Source organism: Rhinoderma darwinii, chromosome 4, assembly GCF_050947455.1.
Source record: "Rhinoderma darwinii isolate aRhiDar2 chromosome 4, aRhiDar2.hap1, whole genome shotgun sequence".
Taxonomy (NCBI): domain Eukaryota; kingdom Metazoa; phylum Chordata; class Amphibia; order Anura; family Rhinodermatidae; genus Rhinoderma; species Rhinoderma darwinii.
The window spans coordinates 6,134,961-6,157,363 of NC_134690.1; the positions used below are offsets into that span (position 1 = coordinate 6,134,961).

Consider the following 22,403-nt stretch of genomic DNA (forward strand, 5'->3'; position numbering starts at 1 on the left):
AAACGCTGCCACGAACATTAACGCACATCCTGGTCCGGGACGTCATCGTGATCTTTTGGAGCCTCCATGGGGCCACCAAGTGCCGGATTATCAGAGCAAAATCAGGATTTCCAGACCATTAGGAGCCTCGCACGGATTATCTAGCCGATTGCAGTTTTTTTTCTTTGCTTCTTACGATTGCGGCTGGACATTCGCTGTTCTCTAAAAACGTGCGCGACTCAAATGGCACGAAAACCTCATAGTGCCACAACCCACCTATAGAGGGAGTCATTGCGCTACCCTGGCATTACCACCAGCGCCCCTGGGTGCGGCACTACACCGAGGACACAACCCGATCAATACAAGACGACTGACCCTGCGCCGTATACAAGAGCGACTAGGACCGCGCCAGCCGCAAGTCACACAGAGCTGTAATCTAGACACGCCGCTAATAGGTGGTTGTTATAGTAAAATTCTGTTAGTCTGGCACGACATGGTCCGGAAATTCTAAGAAGAGACCTAAGTAGTGCTATACATCATTAATGGGTATTAACCCCTTAGTCCGGCCCATGTAAAGGGGGGAGGGACACAGCCAATGACGTCCCCACCACAATCACCGTCCCGGACGTCAACGCCAGCACCGCCACCGGACTATGTGTATGTATCTGAGAATAACTGACAATCCGGCAGCGCTGGGGATGCCGGATTATCGGAATGTTACATTATTAGGGTTCGGTGGTCTCTTACTCCCCGGGACGGAGGATGTGGTGAGGTGGCACTGACATTGGCGCTCCCCTCCCCCGCACAGGCCGGATCGCTACACGGGTTACGTTGTTAAGGAGCGGTGATGAGGAAGACGAAGAGAGTTATGTGCGGGCGGCGGAGTGATGTTAGTGACGGGTTATTACCAACGCTACGCACCAACCTGACCGCGCTGTGTCCAGCAGGGGGCGCCTGACAACGCTCTGGAGTCTAATGGGAAATAAAATACCACGTCAGGGGTCGGCAACACGGAACAGAGACGTGGAACTACAAGTGTCAGCAAGTGCTGTCAGGCTGCTATCACGAGTAGAGGCAATGTGAACAGGGACTGTGGCTGCCAGGATATGCTTGGAGTTGTAGTCCAACAGCACAGCAGCCGAACATCCCGGACCGGGTCATTGCACAGGGGAATATAAGTTATTATTACTTATTATGTACTGATCTTGTGTTACATCATGGATTCTACTGAAGTCACAGCCAGAGCTGCACTCATAGTGCTACAATTACACCATGTATTCTACTGCAGTCACAGCCAGAGCTGCACTCATAGTGCTACAATTACATCATGTATTCTACTGCAGTCACAGCCAGAGCTGCACTCATAGTGCTACAATTACATCATGTAATCTACTGCAGTCGCAGCCAGAGCGGCACTCATAGTGCTACAATGACATCATGTATTCTACTGCAGTCACAGCCAGAGCTGCACTCATAGTGCTGCAATTACACCATGTATTCTCCTGCAGTCACAGCCAGAGCTGCACTCACAGTTTTGCTAGTGTCCTGTATATATCAGGCTGAGGGACCTCACATCATTCTCACTGTGTGTATACAACATACTGTGCTATAATGCATGGTGACTGCAGCTTTAGCTATGACTGGAGTATATAACTAGACGTAGCTCAGGACAGTGGAGCGGTGATTCAGGGTGGACCGCGAAGAATACAGCGGTGGCCGGTCAGGACTTCTGCGCCGCTGCCGTATACATAGTGAGCTTTGTGTTCATACCCAAGTCTGCCACTAGAGGGCACCTGTGTGATCTGACACCACTGACTCCTCCCTCCTCCACCCGTGCCGTTCTCACACACTTACATCTTAACTTGTCCAGGATCTTGCCGCCGCACATGGTCGCCAGGATCGCCTTCACCGAGAACACCGTGAGCTTCCCGTGTCCTTCACTGCAACAGAGGAGAACAACGTCACAAGAGCGAACGTCGGACGCTATCACACGACTGCGCAGAATGACATCACAGAGAATGAGAACGCAACGGTGGGACAGGAAGCTCCGGATAGTCCAGCGTCTATGGACCGTGTGATGCCGGATTATTGGACGTTCAGGACTATAATGTGATTCCAGCTCAGTAGCTCTGCCCCTCGTGTCCAGGAGGCGGGGACTCACCTGTCGTACGCAGCGATCATGAAGTTGAGCAGGAGGCTGATGGACTGGTCCACGCTGATCTGGTGGGTGGACGGGAGCCGCTTGTTCAGCTGGAAGTAGATGGAGGAGATGATGGTTTCCAGCCGCGACACGTTAATCTCCGTGTTGTGATCCAGCGTGTTCAGTCCGTTATCCCGGAACGCCTCAATCATGTTCCAGATGTCAACCAGGTGCACTGCGAGACGAGATAGAGACGGGAATGAGACTGCGAGACGGGAATGAGACCGCGAGACGGGAATGAAACCACGAGACGAGAGGGAGGCGGGAATGAGACGAGAGGGAGGCGGGAATGAGACGAGAGGGAGGCGGGAATGAGACCGCGAGACGAGAGGGAGACGGGAATGAGACCGCGAGACGAGAGGGAGACGGGAGACAGGAATGAGACCGCGAGACGAGAGGGAGACGGGAATGAAACCGCGAGACGAGAGGGAGACGGGAATGAGACCGCGAGACGAGAGGGAGACAGGAATGAGACCGCGAGACGAGAGGGAGACGGGAATGAGACAGCGAGACGAGAGGGAGACGGGAATGAGACAGCGAGACGAGAGGGAGACGGGAATGAGACCGCGAGACGAGAGGGAGACGGAAATGAAACCGCGAGACGAGAGGGAGACGGGAATGAAACCGCGAGACGAGAGGGAGACGGGAATGAGACCGCGAGACGAGAGGGAGACGGGAATGAGACCGCGAGACGAGAGGGAGACGGGAGACAGGAATGAGACCGCGAGACGAGAGGGAGACGGGAATGAAACCGCGAGACGAGAGGGAGACGGGAATGAGACCGCGAGACGAGAGGGAGACAGGAATGAGACCGCGAGACGAGAGGGAGACGGGATTGAGACAGCGAGACGAGAGGGAGACGGGAATGAGACCGCGAGACGAGAGGGAGACGGGAATGAGACGAGAGGGAGGCGGGAATGAGACGAGAGGGAGGCGGGAATGAGACCGCGAGACGAGAGGGAGACGGGAATGAGACCGCGAGACGAGAGGGAGACGGGAATGAGACCGCGAGACGAGAGGGAGACGGGAGACAGGAATGAGACCGCGAGACGAGAGGGAGACGGGAATGAAACCGCGAGACGAGAGGGAGACGGGAATGAGACCGCGAGACGAGAGGGAGACAGGAATGAGACCGCGAGACGAGAGGGAGACGGGAATGAGACAGCGAGACGAGAGGGAGACGGGAATGAGACCGCGAGACGAGAGGGAGACGGTAATGAGACCGCGAGACGAGAGGGAGACGGGAATGAGACCGCGAGACGAGAGGGAGACGGGAATGAGACCGCGAGACCAAAGGGAGACGGGAATGAGACCGCGAGACGAGAGGGAGACGGGAATGAGACCGCGAGACGAGAGGGAAACGGGAATGAGACCGCGAGACGAGAGGGAGACGGGAATGAGACCGCGAGACGAGAGGGAGACGGGAATGAGACCGCGAGACGAGAGGGAGCCGGGAATGAGGCCGCGAGACGAGAGGGAGCCGGGAATGAGACCGCGAGACGGGAATGAGACCGCGAGACGAGAGAGACTGTAAGATGAGAGGGAGACGGGAATGAGACTGCGAGACCAGAGAGACTGCAAGACGAGACAGAGACAGGAATGAGACTGCGAGACGAGACAGAGACGAGAATGAGACCGCGAGACGAGAGGGAGACTGGAATGAGACCGCGAGACGGGAATGAGACCGCGAGACGAGAGAGAGAGACTGTAAGATGAGAGGGAGACGGGAATGAGACTGCGAGACCAGAGAGACTGCGAGACGAGACAGAGACAGGAATGAGACCGCGAGACGAGACAGACGGGAATGAGACCGCGAGATGAGAGAGATGGGAATGAGACCGCGAGACGAGACAGAGACGAGAATGAGACTGCGAGACCAGAGTGACTGTGAGAGGGGAATGAGCCCGCAAGACCAGAGAGAGACTGCGAGACGAGACAGAGACGGGAATGAGACCGTGAGACGAGACAGACGGGAATGAGACCGCGAGATGAGAGAGATGGGAATGAGACCGCGAGACGAGACAGAGACGAGAATGAGACTGCGAGACCAGAGAGAGACTGCGAGACCAGAGAGACTGTGAGAGGGGAATGAGACCGCAAGACCAGAGAGAGACTGCGAGACGAGACAGAGACGGGAATGAGACCGTGAGACGAGACAGAGACAGGAATGAGACCGCGAGACGAGACAGACGGGAATGAGACCGCGAGATGAGAGAGATGGGAATGAGACCGCGAGATGAGAGAGATGGGAATGAGACCGCGAGACGAGACAGAGACGAGAATGAGACTGTGAGACCAGAGAGAGACTGCGAGACCAGAGAGACTGTGAGAGGGGAATGAGACCGCAAGACCAGAGAGAGACTGCGAGACGAGACAGAGACGGGAATGAGACCGTGAGACGAGACAGACGGGAATGAGACCGCGAGACGAGACAGACGGGAATGAGACCGCGAGATGAGAGAGATGGGAATGAGACCGCGAGATGAGAGAGATGGGAATGAGACCGCGAGACGAGACAGAGACGAGAATGAGACTGTGAGACCAGAGAGAGACTGCGAGACCAGAGAGACTGTGAGAGGGGAATGAGACCGCAAGACCAGAGAGAGACTGCGAGACGAGACAGAGACGGGAATGAGACCGTGAGACGAGACAGACGGGAATGAGACCGCGAGACGAGACAGAGACGAGAATGAGACCGCGAGACGAGAGGGAGACTGGAATGAGACCGCGAGACGGGAATGAGACCGCGAGACGAGAGAGAGAGAGAGACTGTAAGATGAGAGGGAGACGGGAATGAGACTGCGAGACCAGAGAGAGACTGCGAGATGAGACAGAGACAGGAATGAGACCGCGAGACGAGACAGACGGGAATGAGACCGCGAGATGAGAGAGATGGGAATGAGACCGCGAGACGAGACAGAGACTAGAATGAGACTGTGAGACCAGAGAGAGACTGCGAGACCAGAGAGACTGTGAGAGGGGAATGAGACCGCAAGACCAGAGAGAGACTGCGAGACGAGACAGAGACGGGAATGAGACCGTGAGACGAGACAGAGACAGGAATGAGACCGCGAGACGAGACAGACGGGAATGAGACCGCGAGATGAGAGAGATGGGAATGAGACCGCGAGATGAGAGAGATGGGAATGAGACCGCGAGACGAGACAGAGACGAGAATGAGACTGTGAGACCAGAGAGAGACTGCGAGACCAGAGAGACTGTGAGAGGGGAATGAGACCGCAAGACCAGAGAGAGACTGCGAGACGAGACAGAGACGGGAATGAGACCGTGAGACGAGACAGACGGGAATGAGACCACGAGACAGACGGGAATGAGACCGCGAGATGAGAGAGATGGGAATGAGACCGCGAGATGAGAGAGATGGGAATGAGACCGCGAGACGAGACAGAGACGAGAATGAGACTGTGAGACCAGAGAGAGACTGCGAGACCAGAGAGACTGTGAGAGGGGAATGAGACCGCAAGACCAGAGAGAGACTGCGAGACGAGACAGAGACGGGAATGAGACCGTGAGACGAGACAGACAGGAATGAGACCGCGAGACGAGACAGAGACGAGAATGAGACCGCGAGACGAGAGGGAGACTGGAATGAGACCGCGAGACGGGAATGAGACCGCGAGACGAGAGAGACTGTAAGATGAGAGGGAGACGGGAATGAGACTGCGAGACCAGAGAGAGACTGCGAGATGAGACAGAGACAGGAATGAGACCGCGAGACGAGACAGACGGGAATGAGACCGCGAGATGAGAGAGATGGGAATGAGACCGCGAGACGAGACAGAGACTAGAATGAGACTGTGAGACCAGAGAGAGACTGCGAGACCAGAGAGACTGTGAGAGGGGAATGAGACCGCAAGACCAGAGAGAGACTGCGAGACGAGACAGAGACGGGAATGAGACCGTGAGACGAGACAGAGACAGGAATGAGACCGCGAGACGAGACAGACGGGAATGAGACCGCGAGATGAGAGAGATGGGAATGAGACCGCGAGACGAGACAGAGACTAGAATGAGACCGTGAGACGAGACAGAGACGGGAATGAGACCGCGAGACCAGAAAGAGACTGCGAGACAAGAGGGAGACGGGAATGAGACTGCGAGATGAGCCATAGATGGGAATGAGACTGCGAGACCAGAGAGAGACTACGAGATGAGACAGACGGGAATGAGACCGCGAGACTAGAAAGAGACTGCGAGACGAGACAGAGACGGGAATGAGACCAAAGAGAGACTGCGAGACAAGAGGGAGACGGGAATAAGACTGCGAGATGAGAGAGATGGGAATGAGACCGCGAGATGAGAGAGAGACTGCGAGACAAGACAGGAATGAGACCGCGAGACCAGAGAGACTGTGAGATGAGACAGAGATGGGAATGAGACCGCGAGACCAGAGAGAGACTGCGAGACGAGACAAAGACGGGAATGAGACTGCGAGATGAGTGATGAGAGAGACGGGAAGGAGACCAGAATATGGAAACTAAACCGCAAGATAAGAATGAGACTACGTGACAAGATAGACGGGAATGAAACCGCATCTTACGGGAGTGAGACGGTGGCAGAAGGAAGAAACTTAAATTTGACCGTTACACACGGGAGAGACGGATATGAGACTGCGAGAGACGAGGCTGCAAGACAAGAGAGAGACTGGAATGAGAGTGCGAGACAAGGGAATTAGACAGAGGTGAAATAGGAATAGTCATAGGATCATGACACAAATACTAAATAGAATGTTCTTGTTCACTGACAGCAAGCAGAGATCCTAAAAATGGTGAGGAATTGCAACACAGTGTATAATAGTAAATAGCACTCACGGTTACATCTCTTCTGAACAAATCTCAGCTTGCACGCCGTCCGGTAGGTCGACAGTCGGATCACGTCAAAGTTCTGCGCCCCTAACAATACAAAACAGGACGGAGATGTCAGCGACACCCAGATACGTCCCTCTGCCGACCCCATGACGTCATCAGCTGCTCAGACATGTTGTAGTTCTATCAGTTCCTAGGAGAGTCTGGTGGTAACAAGCATGGCCACCATTACAGCCCCCACCGGAGCTCCCCCCACCAACCCGGAGCTCCCCCCACCAACCCAAAGCTCCCCCCACCAACCCGGAGCCCCCTCCCCCGGAGCACCCCCCTCCAACCCGGAGCCCCCTCCCCCGGAGCACCCCCCTCCAACCCGGAGCCCCCTCCCCCGGAGCACCCCCCTCCAACCCGGAGCCCCCTCCCCCGGAGCACCCCCCTCCAACTAGGAGCCCCCTCCCCCGGAGCACCCCCCTCCAACCCGGACCCCCCTCCAACCCGGAGCCCCCCTCCCTCGAGGCAGGTGCGCGGTTCAGATGAGGATTCTGCGATATTATAGACCGCCCCTGCAGAGCAGTCTGTTGGATGGGACGGGGTGAGTTCATCTCCCAGCGCTGCGCTGAATCTTACTCATCTCCATGAAGAGCTGGCGCTTCTCAGCCATCGACCTCCTGCGTCTGCCGCCCTCTTCAATCATCCTGTGGAGATAATCAGAGTCACGCGTCAGACCGCGGCACAGCAATTACACATCCACCCACATTATACACGACAGGGGGCGCTGCCGGGCTGTGGAGCATTCCTACTGGTGCCAGGAGGAGCTATAGAGGTCACCTTCTTACCTGTATTACAACGAGGTGCTGCACGCGCCATGATAAACGTGCTGGTGTACTCATACCCTATACCCGTGCATGACCCGTACCCTATACCTGTGCATAACCCGTACTCTACACCTGTGCATAACCCGTACTCTACACCTGTGCATAACCCGTACTCTACACCTGTGCATAACCCGTACTCTACACCTGTGCATAACCCGTACCCTACACCTGTACATAACCCGTACCCTACACCTGTACATAACCCGTACCCTACACCTGTACATAACCCGTACCCTATACCTGTACATAACCCGTACCCTACACCTGTACATAACCCGTACCCTACACCTGTACATAACCCGTACCCTACACCTGTACATAACCCGTACTCTACACCTGTACATAACCCGTACCCTACACCTGTACATAACCCGTACCCTACACCTGCGCATAACCCGTACTCTACACCTGTACATAACCCGTACCCTACACCTGTACATAACCCGTACCCTACACCTGCGCATAACCCGTACCCTACACCTGCGCATAACCCGTACTCTACACCTGTACATAACCCGTACCCTACACCTGTGCATAACCCGTACCCTACACCTGCGCATAACCCGTACCCTACACCTGCGCATAACCCGTACCCTACACCTGCGAATAACCCGTACCCTACACCTGCGCATAACCCGTACCCTATACCTGTACATAACCCGTACCCTACACCTGCGCATAACCCGTACCCTACACCTGCGCATAACCCGTACCCTACACCTGTACATAACCCGTACCCTACACCTGCGCATAACCCGTACCCTACACCTGCACATAACCCGTACCCTACACCTGTACATAACCCGTACCCTACACCTGTGCATAACCCGTACCCTATACCTGTATATAACCCGTACCCTACACCTGTACATAACCCGTACCCTACACCTGCGCATAACCCGTACCCTACACCTGTACATAACCCGTACCCTACACCTGTGCATAACCCGTACCCTACACCCGTACATAACCCGTACCCTACACCCGTGCATAACCCGTACCCTACACCCGTGCATAACCCGTACCCTATACCTGTATATAACCCGTACCCTACACCTGTACATAACCCGTACCCTATACCTGTGAATAACCCGTACTCTACACCTGCACATAACCCATACCCTACACCCGTGCATAACCCGTACCCTACACCTGCGCATGACCCGTACCCTATACCTGTGCATAACCCGTACCCTACACCTGTACATAACCCGTACCCTATACCTGTACATAACCCGTACCCTATACCTGTACATAACCCGTACCCTACACCTGTGCATAACCCGTACCCTACACCCGCGCATAACCCGTACCCTACACCTGTACATAACCCGTACCCTATACCTGTATATAACCCGTACCCTATACCTGTATATAACCCGTACCCTACACCTGCGCATAACCAGTACCCTATACCTGTACATAACCCGTACCCTATACCTGTATATAACCCGTACCCTACACCTGCGCATAACCAGTACCCTACACCTGTACATAACCCGTACCCTATACCTGTATATAACCCGTACCCTACACCTGCGCATAACCCGTACCCTACACCTGTACATAACCCGTACCCTATACCTGTATATAACCCGTACATAACCCGTACCCTATACCTGTGAATAACCCGTACCTTATACCTGTACATAACCCGTACCCTACACCTGTACATAACCCGTACCCTATACCTGTATATAACCCGTACATAACCCGTACCCTATACCTGTGAATAACCCGTACATAACCCGTACCCTATACCTGTGCATAACCCGTACCCTATACCTGTACATAACCCGTACCCTACACCTGTACATAACCCGTACACAACGAGGGGAATCACCCCAAACCGACACCACAAAGACAACCTGGAAGTACACTGCGCAGGAGTGGCAAACACTGAACCCTCAATACAGGAAAAAGTCTACGTGCAGGCACATGGAGATACCCCCGACATCACCCGCTAAACTGCGATACCCCCACCCTCTACATAATCCGCTAAACTGCGATACCCCAACCCCCATCACCCGCTAAACAGCGATACCTCCACCCCCGACGTCACCCGCTAAACAGCGATACCCCCACCGCTTACATCACCCGCTAAACTGTGATACCCCCACCCCCGACATCATCTGGTACACTTTAATCAGCTGCATGAAGGGGCCGTGGCTGCTTGTATTCTGAATCACCGACACACTTGTAGCAGCAGTTCACAGTATTACAGCCTCCCCCATTGAAGTGAATACTGTAATACTGTAATGAAGGGGAAGCAGCGCTGAACACCACGGCCCCTTCATGCAGCTGATCGGCGAGGGTGCTGGGAGTCAGACCCCCACCGATCAGATATTAATGGCCTATCATAAAAGGGTTAATTCACCAGAACGCGCTCTATACTGTAGTACAATTCTGTCATCAGGACGTGACAGGTGCCGGAATATCGAGTATTCTGTATTATCAGGCGTCACAGGGAGATGTGTGCGGTTACATGAAGTCTTCGGGTCTTGTGAGAGTCCAGATGTTCTCTGTCCTTCTACTGAATACCGGATTATAGGACTTTACTGTGGCTCTGGATTGGATCTGTTGATGTGCAGATCACTCATTGGGATTGGTCAGAAAACAATCGTATGACACGCAGCGATTATCACCCCGCAGCTTTATCTGTACATTACAGGACCAGGCAGCGGAGGGCGACATCACAGGATGCGGGTGGAATACTGATGATGAGTACACCTGCCCCCGCTCATCCCCCTTTATTCTCTTCACCTTGTCGTATAACCTTCATATAATTAGTAGCTGCGAGCGAGATCCAGAACTCTTCATTATCTGCAGACTCCCTGTGTACCGAGTACGAGTATTTATCAACCTGCACACAAGTCATCATACACTAAACGCCGACTCCTGGCAGGATAAACATCCTGTGAACGGGAAAGCCACTGACCCCTACACCGGTGACATCAATGTGAGCACAACCTACCCCTACCCCGGTGACATCAATGTGAGCACAACCTACTCCTACACTGGTGACATCAATGAACAAGCAACCTACCCCTACACCGGTGACATCAATGTGAGCACAACCTACCCCTACACCGGTGACATCAATGTGAGCACAACCTACCCCTACACCGGTGACATCAATGTGAGCACAACCTACCCCTACACCGGTGACATCAATGAACAAGCAACCTACCCCTATACCGGTGACATCAATGAACAAGCAACCTACCCCTATACCGGTGACATCAATGTGAGCACAACCTACCCCTACACCGGTGACATCAATGTGAGCACAACCTACCTCTACACCGGTGACATCAATGAACAAGCAACCTACCCCTATACCGGTGACATCAATGTGAGCACAACCTACCTCTACACCGGTGACATCAATGAACAAGCAACCTACCCCTACACCGGTGACATCAATGAACAAGCAACCTACCCCTACACCGGTGACATCAATGAACAAGCAACCTACCCCTACACCGGTGACATCAATGTGAGCACAACCTACCCCTACACCGGTGACATCAATGTGAGCACAACCTACCCCTACACCGGTGACATCAATGTGAGCACAACCTACCCCTACACCGGTGACATCAATGAACAAGCAACCTACCCCTATACCGGTGACATCAATGAACAAGCCACCTACCCCTACACCGGTGACATCAGTGAACAAGCAACCTACACCTCTACCGGTGACAATGAACAAGCAACCTACCCCTACACCGGTGACAGCAATAAACAAGCAACCTACCCCTATACCGGTGACATCAATGTGAGCACAACCTACCCCTACACCGGTGACATCAATGGGAGCACAACCTACCCCTACACCGGTGACATCAATGTGAGCACAACCTACCCCTACACCGGTGACATCAATGAACAAGCAACCTACCCCTATACCGGTGACATCAATGTGAGCACAACCTACCCCTACACCGGTGACATCAATGTGAGCACAACCTACCTCTACACCGGTGACATCAATGAACAAGCAACCTACCCCTATACCGGTGACATCAATGTGAGCACAACCTACCTCTACACCGGTGACATCAATGAACAAGCAACCTACCCCTACACCGGTGACATCAATGAACAAGCAACCTACCCCTACACCGGTGACATCAATGAACAAGCAACCTACCCCTACACCGGTGACATCAATGTGAGCACAACCTACCCCTACACCGGTGACATCAATGTGAGCACAACCTACCCCTACACCGGTGACATCAATGTGAGCACAACCTACCCCTACACCGGTGACATCAATGAACAAGCAACCTACCCCTATACCGGTGACATCAATGAACAAGCCACCTACCCCTACACCGGTGACATCAGTGAACAAGCAACCTACACCTCTACCGGTGACAATGAACAAGCAACCTACCCCTACACCGGTGACAGCAATAAACAAGCAACCTACCCCTATACCGGTGACATCAATGAACAAGCAACCTACACCTCTACCGGTGACAATGAACAAGCAACCTAACCCTACACCGGTGACATCAATGAACAAGCAACCTACCCCTACACCGGTGACAGCAATGAACAAGCAACCTGCCCCTATACAGGTGACATCAATGAACAAGCAACCTACCCCTACACCGGTGACATCAATAACAGCCCAACGTACCCCTACACCGGTGATTCATTTAAAGGGGAGGCCCCTGCTGGAGAGACGCCACCCCCAGACGAAGGCATTTCGCTGAAACGCGCGTCGGGACTGACGTTCTCTCCTTGCAGAGGGCTACTATGGGTATGTTACATGTTCTATTCTCTGTGTACTACTCTGCTTAAACTGCCTGTATCATCACTGACCGCACTTGTATTTACTAGCAAGCTACCACATGTTGATCTCCAGCAATAGGCTGGTGTTTTGATATCGTATCCCAGCTATTTGCAGTCAGTTTCAGCAGAGTCCCCACTGTTGCTTTGATACATACGATGCATTTTTGCACGTTACTATTTACATAGAAGCTGCAACTATTTTTCTGGTTAGACCTATTGGGCTTAAAGTACATCGAATATACTCATTGTATTGCTATGTCTTGTCATTTGTATGTCCTCTGTAATTGACAGACGTTTTTATTCATGCTCAGCATGATTCATCTTTTAATGTTGTTATATTCAATAAAATTTATATATGTTTCTCTAAAATCACAATGTGTTAATTGACCCTACAGTTTATAGGTTTTCTACCGATGACATCAGTAAGAGCACAACTTACTCCTACACCGGTGACATTAATAAGAGCCCAACCTACCCCTACACCGGTGACATCAGTAAGAGCACAACGTACCCCTATACCAGTGACATTAATAAGAGCCCAACCTACCCCGGTGACATCAATGTGAGCACAACCTACTCCTACACTGGTGACATCAATGAACAAGCAACCTACCCCTACACCGGTGACATCAATAAGAAGACAACCTACCCCTACACGGGTGACATCAATGAACAAGCAACCGACCCCTATACCGGTGACATCAATTAACAAGCAACCTACCCCTACACTGGTGACATCAATGAACAAGCAACCTACCCCTACACTGGTGACATCAATAAGAAGACAACCTACCCCTACACGGGTGACATCAATGAACAAGCAACCGACCCCTATACCGGTGACATCAATTAACAAGCAACCTACCCCTACACTGGTGACATCAATGAACAAGCAACCTACCCCTACACTGGTGACATCAATGAACAAGCAACCGACCCCTATACCGGTGACATCAATTAACAAGCAACCTACCCCTACACCGGTGACATCAATGAACAAGCAACCTACCCCTACACCGGTGACATCAATAAGAAGACAACCTACCCCTACACGGGTGACATCAATGAACAAGCAACCTACCCCTACACTGGTGACATCAATAAGAAGACAACCTACCCCTACACGGGTGGCATCAATGAACAAGCAACCGACCCCTATACCGGTGACATCAATTAACAAGCAACCTACCCCTACACCGGTGAACAAGCAACCTACCCCTACACTGGTGACATCAATAAGAAGACAACCTACCCCTACACGGGTGACATCAATGAACAAGCAACCTACCCCTATACCGGTGAACAAGCAACCTACCCCTACACTGGTGACATCAATAAGAAGACAACCTACCCCTACACCGGTGACATCAATGAACAAGCAACCTACCCCTACACCGGTGACATCAATGAACAAGCAACCTACCCCTACACCGGTGACATCAATAAGAAGACAACCTACCCCTACACGGGTGACATCAATGAACAAGCAACCGACCCCAATAACGGTGACATCAATTAACAAGCAACCTACCCCTACACTGGTGACATCAATGAACAAGCAACCTACCCCTACACTGGTGACATCAATAAGAAGACAACCTACCCCTACACGGGTGGCATCAATGAACAAGCAACCGACCCCTATACCGGTGACATCAATTAACAAGCAACCTACCCCTACACTGGTGACATCAATGAACAAGCAACCTACCCCTACACCGGTGAACAAGCAACCTACCCCTACACTGGTGACATCAATAAGAAGACAACCTACCCCTACACCGGTGACATCAATGAACAAGCAACCTACCCCTACACCGGTGACATCAATGAACAAGCAACCTACCCCTACACCGGTGACATCAATGAACAAGCAACCTACCCCTACACTAGTGACATTAGTAAACAAGCAACTTAGCGCTACACCGGTGACATCAATAAATAAGCAACTTACCCCTACCCCGGTGACATCAATGTGAGCACAACCTACCCCTACACCGATGACATCAATGAACAAGCAACCTACCCCTACACTGGTGACATTAGTAAACAAGCAACTTAGCCCTACACCGGTGACATCAATAAGAGCACAACCTACTCCTACATCGGTGACATCAATAAATAAGCAACTTACCCCTACACCGGTGACATTGATAAAAGCACAACCTACCCCTTCACTGATGACACTGAGGGTACAACCTACCCCAACACTGAGAGCACAACCTACCCCTACAATGATGACACTAATGTGAGCACAACCTACCCCTACGCTGATGACACTAATGTGAGCACAACCTACCCCTACGCTGATGACACTAATGTGAGAACAACCTACCCCTACACTGATGACACTAAAGTGAGAACAACCTACCCCTACACTGATGACACTAATGTGAGCACAACCTACCCCTACACTGATGACACTAATGTGAGCACAACCTACCCCTACACTGATGACACTAATGTGAGCACAACCTACCCCTACACTGATGACACTAATGTGAGCACAGCCTACCCCTACACTGATGAGAGCACAACCTACCCCTACACTGCTGACACTAATGTGAGCACAGCCTACCCCTACACTGATAATACTGAGAGCACAGCCTACCCCTACACTGATAATACTGAGAGCACAGCCTACCCCTACACTGATAATACTGAGAGCACAGCCTACCCCGACACTGATAATACTGAGAGCACAGCCTACCCCTACACTGATAATACTGAGAGCACAGCCTACCCCTACGCTGATAATACTGAGAGCACAGCCTACCCCTACACTGATAATACTGAGAGCACAGCCTACCCCGACACTGATAATACTGAGAGCACAGCCTACCCCTACACTGATAATACTGAGAGCACAGCCTACCCCTACGCTGATAATACTGAGAGCACAGCCTACCCCTACACTGATAACACTGAGAGCACAGCCTACCCCTACACTGATAACAATGAGAGCACAGCGTACCCCTACACTGAGAGTACAGCCTACCCCTACACTGATGACACTAGGAGCACAACCTACCCCTACACTGATGACACTGAGAGCACAGCGTACCCCTACACTGATAATACTGAGAGCACAGCCTACCCCTACACTGATGACACTGAGAGCACAGCCTACCCCTACACTGATGACACTAGGAGCACAACCTACCCCTACACTGATGACACTGAGAGCACAGCCTACCCCTACACGGATAATACTGAGAGCACAGCCTACCCGTCCACCAGTGACATTGTCACGGCGGTTACACAGCATTTCTCCTGGTGACACGTTTGTGTGCGGTTACATCCTATGACGATGAAGCTTGCCCACACTGAAGCTCCGCTGACCGTCTGCATTTACCTGTTGGTGCGGCTCAACATGCGGTAAGGAGAACTGTGCGGCACACAACATCCCGGCCAACCTCAGTGAATGACCCCCCCCCCCCCCCCCCCCACAGACCGTCCCAGTGCTCTGCCAGGACACCAGTAACACTGCTGATGGGAGAAAGGTGTAATGGAAAATAAGTGTCAGCCGTGTTGTACTTTCCACTGGTGTTTGTCTAGTGATAACAGGCCGGGGGCCTCACACTTTCACACGGATCCAGGGGCACCGAGCAGCTCCGCACCTCCAGCTCTGCAATGCAGCAAAACTTTCTACACTGTTTGTAATGTGACAATTCCCTGGTGCTTCATTGTAGACCGGATGGAAAGAGCGACAGATAAGGGAGAACTACTGAGGACGGGAGGACATCGCACGAATGTCAATACAGCAGCCACTGACACAGCAACTCTGAACACTACATCTACAGAGATGCAATACACAACTGCTGCTCCAGATGCACAAGTTTTCCACTTTCTTTGACTCCTTTGATTTCCCCTAGAGAAAAACAAGTGATTAGGGCTTCATGATGGTGCAGCTCCAGCTCGCTATGGGGGCAATCAGTCTGCATGGTAAATATAGAAAGTTGACTCAATACTTTGCAACTGGACGCAGTGTGAAGTTCAGAACTCTTATAACCCAAGACAAGATGAGGGCATCTGATGGGGAGATGCCAGGAAATGGGAAATCCACCTAAATTAATAACCAGACTAGTCCTGAGCAAGTAAACTATCCATACACCAGTGACATCACAGAGATCTCTCTTCCCTAGTGACATCACGGAGCAAGTAAACTATCCATACACCAGTGACATCACAGAGCAAGTAAACTATCCATACACCAGTGACATCACAGAGCAAGTAAACTATCCATACACCAGTGACATCACAGAGATCTCTCTTCCCTAGTGACATCACGGAGCAAGTAAACTATCCATACACCAGTGACATCACAGACCAAGTAAACTATCCATACACCAGTGACATCACCGAGATCTCTCTCTTCCCTAGTGACATCACAGAGCAAGTAAACTATCCATACACCAGTGACATCACAGAGCAAGAAAACAATCCATACACCAGTGACATCACAGAGCAAGTAAACTATCCATACACCAGTGACATCACAGAGCAAGAAAACAATCCATACACCAGTGACATCACAGAGCAAGTAAACTATCCATACACCAGTGACATCACAGAGCAAGTAAACTATCCATACACCAGTGACATCACCGAGATCTCTCTCTTCCCTAGTGACATCACAGAGCAAGTAAACTATCCATACACCAGTGACATCACAGAGCAAGTAAACTATCCATACACCAGTGACATCACAGAGCAAGTAAACTATCCATACACCAGTGACATCACAGAGCAAGTAAACTATCCATACACCAGTGACATCACAGAGCAAGTAAACTATCCATACACCAGTGACATCACAGAGCAAGTAAACTATCCATACACCAGTGACATCACAGAGCAAGTAAACTATCCATACACCAGTGACATCACAGAGCAAGTAAACTATCCATACACCAGTGACATCACAGAGCAAGTAAACTATCCATACACCAGTGACATCACAGAGCAAGAAAACTATCCATACACCAGTGACATCACAGAGCAAGTAAACTATCCATACACCAGTGACATCACAGAGCAAGAAAACTATCCATACACCAGTGACATCACAGAGCAAGTAAACTATCCATACACCAGTGACATCACAGAGCAAGTAAACTATCCATACACCAGTGACATCACAGAGCAAGTAAACTATCCATACACCAGTGACATCACAGAGCAAGAAAACTATCCATACACCAGTGACATCACAGAGCAAGTAAACTATCCATACAAAAGTGACATCACAGAGCAAGTAAACTATCCATACATCAGTGACATCACAGAGCAAGTAAACTATCCATACACCAGTGACATCACTGAGATCTCTCTCTTTCCTAGTGACATCACAAAGCAAGGAAACTATCCATACACCAGTGACATCTCAGAGCAAGTAAACTATCCATACATCAGTGACATCTCAGAGCAAGTAAACTATCCATGCACCAGTGACATCACAGAGCAAGTAAACTATCCATACACCAGTGACATCACAGAGCAAGTAAACTATCCATACACCAGTGACATCACAGAGCACGTAAACTATCCATACACCAGTGACATCACAGAGCAAGTAAACTATCCATACACCAGTGACATCACAGAGCAAGTAAACTATCCATACACCAGTGACATCACAGAGCAAGAAAACTATCCATACACCAGTGACATCACAGAGCAAGTAAACTATCCATACACCAGTGACATCACCGAGATCTCTCTCTTCCCTAGTGACATCACAGACCTAGTAAACTATCCATACACCAGTGACATCACAGAGCAAGAAAACTATCCATACACCAGTGACATCACAGAGCAAGAAAACTATCCATACACCAGTGACATCACAGAGCAAGAAAACTATCCATACACCAGTGACATCAGAGCAAGAAAACTATCCATACACCAGTGACATCAGAGCAAGTAAACTATCAATATCCATACACCAGTGACATCACAGAGCAAGTCAACTATCCATACACCAGTGACATCACAGAGCAAGTAAACTATCCATACATCAGTGACATCACAGAGCAAGTAAACTATCCATACACCAGTGACATCACAGAGGAAGTAAACTATCCATATACCAGTGACATCACAGAGCAAGTAAACTATCCATACACCAGTGACATCACAGAGCAAGTAAACTATCTTTCTACCAGTGACGTCACTAGCAAAGAGAGAGGTTGTTCTCCCTGTGATGTCACTGGTAGCTAGATAGTTTACTTGCTCTGTGATGTCGGTGGTGCAGGTTGCACTGTTCATGATGTCACTGGTGGATAGTTTACTTGCTCTGTAATGTCACTAGGGAAGAGAGAGATCTCTGTGATGTGACTGGTGTATGGATAGTTTACTTGCTCTGTGATGTCACTGGTGTATGGATAGTTTACTTGCTCTGTGATATCACAGGGAGAACAACCTCTCTCTTCGCTAGTGACATCACAGAGCAAATAAACAATTCATACACCAGTGACATCACAGAGCAAGTAAACTATCTATACTCCACTGACATTACAAAGCAAGTAAACTATCCATACACCAGTGACATCACAGAGCAAGTAAACTATCCATACGCCAGTGACATCACAGAGCAAGTAAACTATCCATACGCCAGTGACATCACAGAGATCTCTCTTCCCTAGTGACATCACGGAGCAAGTAAACGATCTATCCACCAGTGACATCACAGAGATCTCTCTTCCCTAGTGACATCACGGAGCAAGTAAACGATCTATCCACCAGTGACATCACAGAGAGCACAACTAATGAGCAAGTTATCATAGGTATCATAAACACCCATTACATTAGCAGGAATATAACCAACATAAACGATTCCATCACCAGTCAAGTTACCTATCATTACATAGGTAAAATAAGACTATCCTTATACCAGCGACACCAGTAAGACCACATCCTACCACATCACCGGTGACATCATAAGGACATGAAAAACAACATGAAAGAGGCTTTTTTAAAAGTATGAATGGTAAGATCGGATTGGTTGCTAAGAAGCCCAATGTCCAAATCATAACGTTGTGGCGTTATGGCAACACTTGTCCCCTAGGGACAAAGGCACAGAGGCTATCCTCGCACAGCCGCTATCCTCGCGCAGCCGCTATCCTCGCACAGCCGCTATCCTCGCACAGCCGCTATCCTCGCACAGCCGCTACCCTCGCACAGCCGCTACCCTCGCACAGCCGCTACCCTCGCACAGCCGCTACCATCGCACAGCCGCTACCCTCGCACAGCCGTTACCCTCGCACAGCCGCTATCCTCGTATATATATACATACACACACACACACTATATACTGCTCCTATATACAAGAATATAACTACTATAATACTGCCCCCTATATACAAGACTATAACTACTATAATACTGCCCCTATATACAAGAATATAACTACTATAATACTGCCCCTATATACAAGAATATAACTACTATAATACTGCTCCCTATATACAAGAATATAACTACTATAATACTGCCCCTATATACAAGAATATAACTACTATAATACTGCTCCCTATATACAAGAATATAACTACTATAATACTGCCCCTATATACAAGAATATAACTACTATAATACTGCCCCTTATATACAAGAATATAACTACTATAATACTGCCCCCTATATACAAGAATATAACTACTATAATACTGCCCCCTATATACAAGAATATAACTACTATAATACTGCCCCCTATATACAAGAATATAACTACTATAATACTGCCCCTATATACAAGAATATAACTACTATAATACTGCCCCTATATACAAGAATATAACTACTATAATACTGCTCCCTATATACAAGAATATAACTACTATAATACTGCTCCTATATACAAGAATATAACTACTATAATACTGCTCCTATATACAAGAATATAACTACTATAATACTGCCCCCTATGTACAAGAATATAACTACTATAATACTGCCCCTATATACAAGAATATAACTACCATAATACTACCCCTATATACAAGACTATAACTACTATAATACTGCTCCTATATACAAGAATATAACTACTATAATACTGCCCCTATATACAAGAATATAACTACTATAATACTGTCCCTATATACAAGAATATAACTACTATAATACTGTCCCCTATATACAAGAATATAACTACTATAATACTGCCCCCTATATACAAGAATATAACTACTATAATACTGCCCCTATATACAAGAATATAACTACTATAATACTGCCCCCTATATACAAGAATATAACAACTATAATACTGCCCCTATATACAAGAATATAACTACTATAATACTGCCCCTATATACAAGAATATAACTACCATAATACTACCCCTATATACAAGAATATAACTACTATAATACTGCCCCCTATATACAAGAATATAACTACTATAATACTGCCCCTATATACAAGAATATAACTACTATAATACTGCCCCTATATACACAAGAATATAACTACCATAATACTACCCCTATATACAAGAATATAACTACTATAATACTGCTCCTATATACAAGAATATAACTACTATAATACTGCCCCCTATGTACAAGAATATAACTACTATAATACTGCCCCTATATACAAGAATATAACTACCATAATACTACCCCTATATACAAGAATATAACTACTATAATACTGCTCCTATATACAGGAATATAACTACTATAATACTGTCCCCTATATACAAGAATATAACTACTATAATACTGTCCCCTATATACAAGAATATAACTACTATAATACTGCCCCTATATACAAGTATATAACTACTATAATACTGCCCCTATACACAAGAATATAACTACTATACTACTGCCCCCTATATACAAGAATATAACTACTATAATACTGCCCCTATATACAAGAATATAACTACTATAATACTGCTTCCTATATACAAGAATATAACTACTATAATACTGCCCCTATATACAAGAATATAACTACTATAATACTGCCCCTATATACAAGAATATAACTACTATAATACTGCTCCTATATACAAGAATATAACTACTATAATACTGCCCCTATATACAAGAATATAACTACTATAATACTGCCCCTATATACAAGAATATAACTACTATAATACTGCCCCTATATACAAGAATATAACTACTATAATACTGCCCCCCTATATACAAGAATATAACTACTATAATACTGCCCCCTATATACAAGAATATAACTACTATAATACTGCCCCCTATATACAAGAATATAACTACTATAATACTGCTCCTATATACAAGAATATAACTACTATAATACTGCTCCCTATATACAAGAATATAACTACTATAATACTGCCCCCTATATACAAGAATATAACTACTATAATACTGCCCCTATATACAAGAATATAACTACTATAATACTGCCCCTTATACAAGAATATAACTACTATAATACTGCCCCTATATACAAGAATATAACTACTATAATACTGCCCTTATGTACAAGAATATAACTACTATAATACTCCCCCTATATACAAGAATATAACTACTATAATACTGCCCCTATATACAAGAATATAACTACTATAATACTGCTCCTATATGCAAGAATATAACTACTATAATACTGCTCCTATATACAAGAATATAACTACTATAATACTGCTCCTATATACAAGAATATAACTACTATAATACTGCCCCTATATACAAGAATATAACTACT

The 22,403-nt window shown here is 48.5% G+C and overlaps 1 protein-coding gene across 6 annotated transcripts in view; it reads right to left on the reverse strand.

Moving 5' to 3' along the window:
* The window catches only part of LOC142759001 (dystrobrevin beta-like), a 180,954-nt gene that overhangs the window by 146,383 nt on the left and 12,168 nt on the right, over positions 1 to 22,403 (reverse strand). For 4 of the 6 annotated variants that reach the window (XR_012883037.1, XR_012883036.1, XR_012883040.1 and 1 more), the window contains exons 2-6: positions 7,630 to 7,697; positions 7,012 to 7,092; positions 2,141 to 2,354; positions 1,834 to 1,919; positions 901 to 951 (exon numbers count right to left, since the gene is read on the reverse strand). Coding sequence is in view for 1 of the 6 variants with exons in the window: in XM_075860782.1 (XP_075716897.1) it covers positions 901 to 951; positions 1,834 to 1,919; positions 2,141 to 2,354; positions 7,012 to 7,092; positions 7,630 to 7,696 (499 nt within the window). In the remaining 5 variants the exon portion in view is untranslated. The remainder of the gene's footprint in view (positions 1 to 900; positions 952 to 1,833; positions 1,920 to 2,140; positions 2,355 to 7,011; positions 7,093 to 7,629; positions 7,698 to 22,403) is intronic. The other 2 variants (XR_012883039.1, XR_012883038.1) reach the window with 1 other exon arrangement.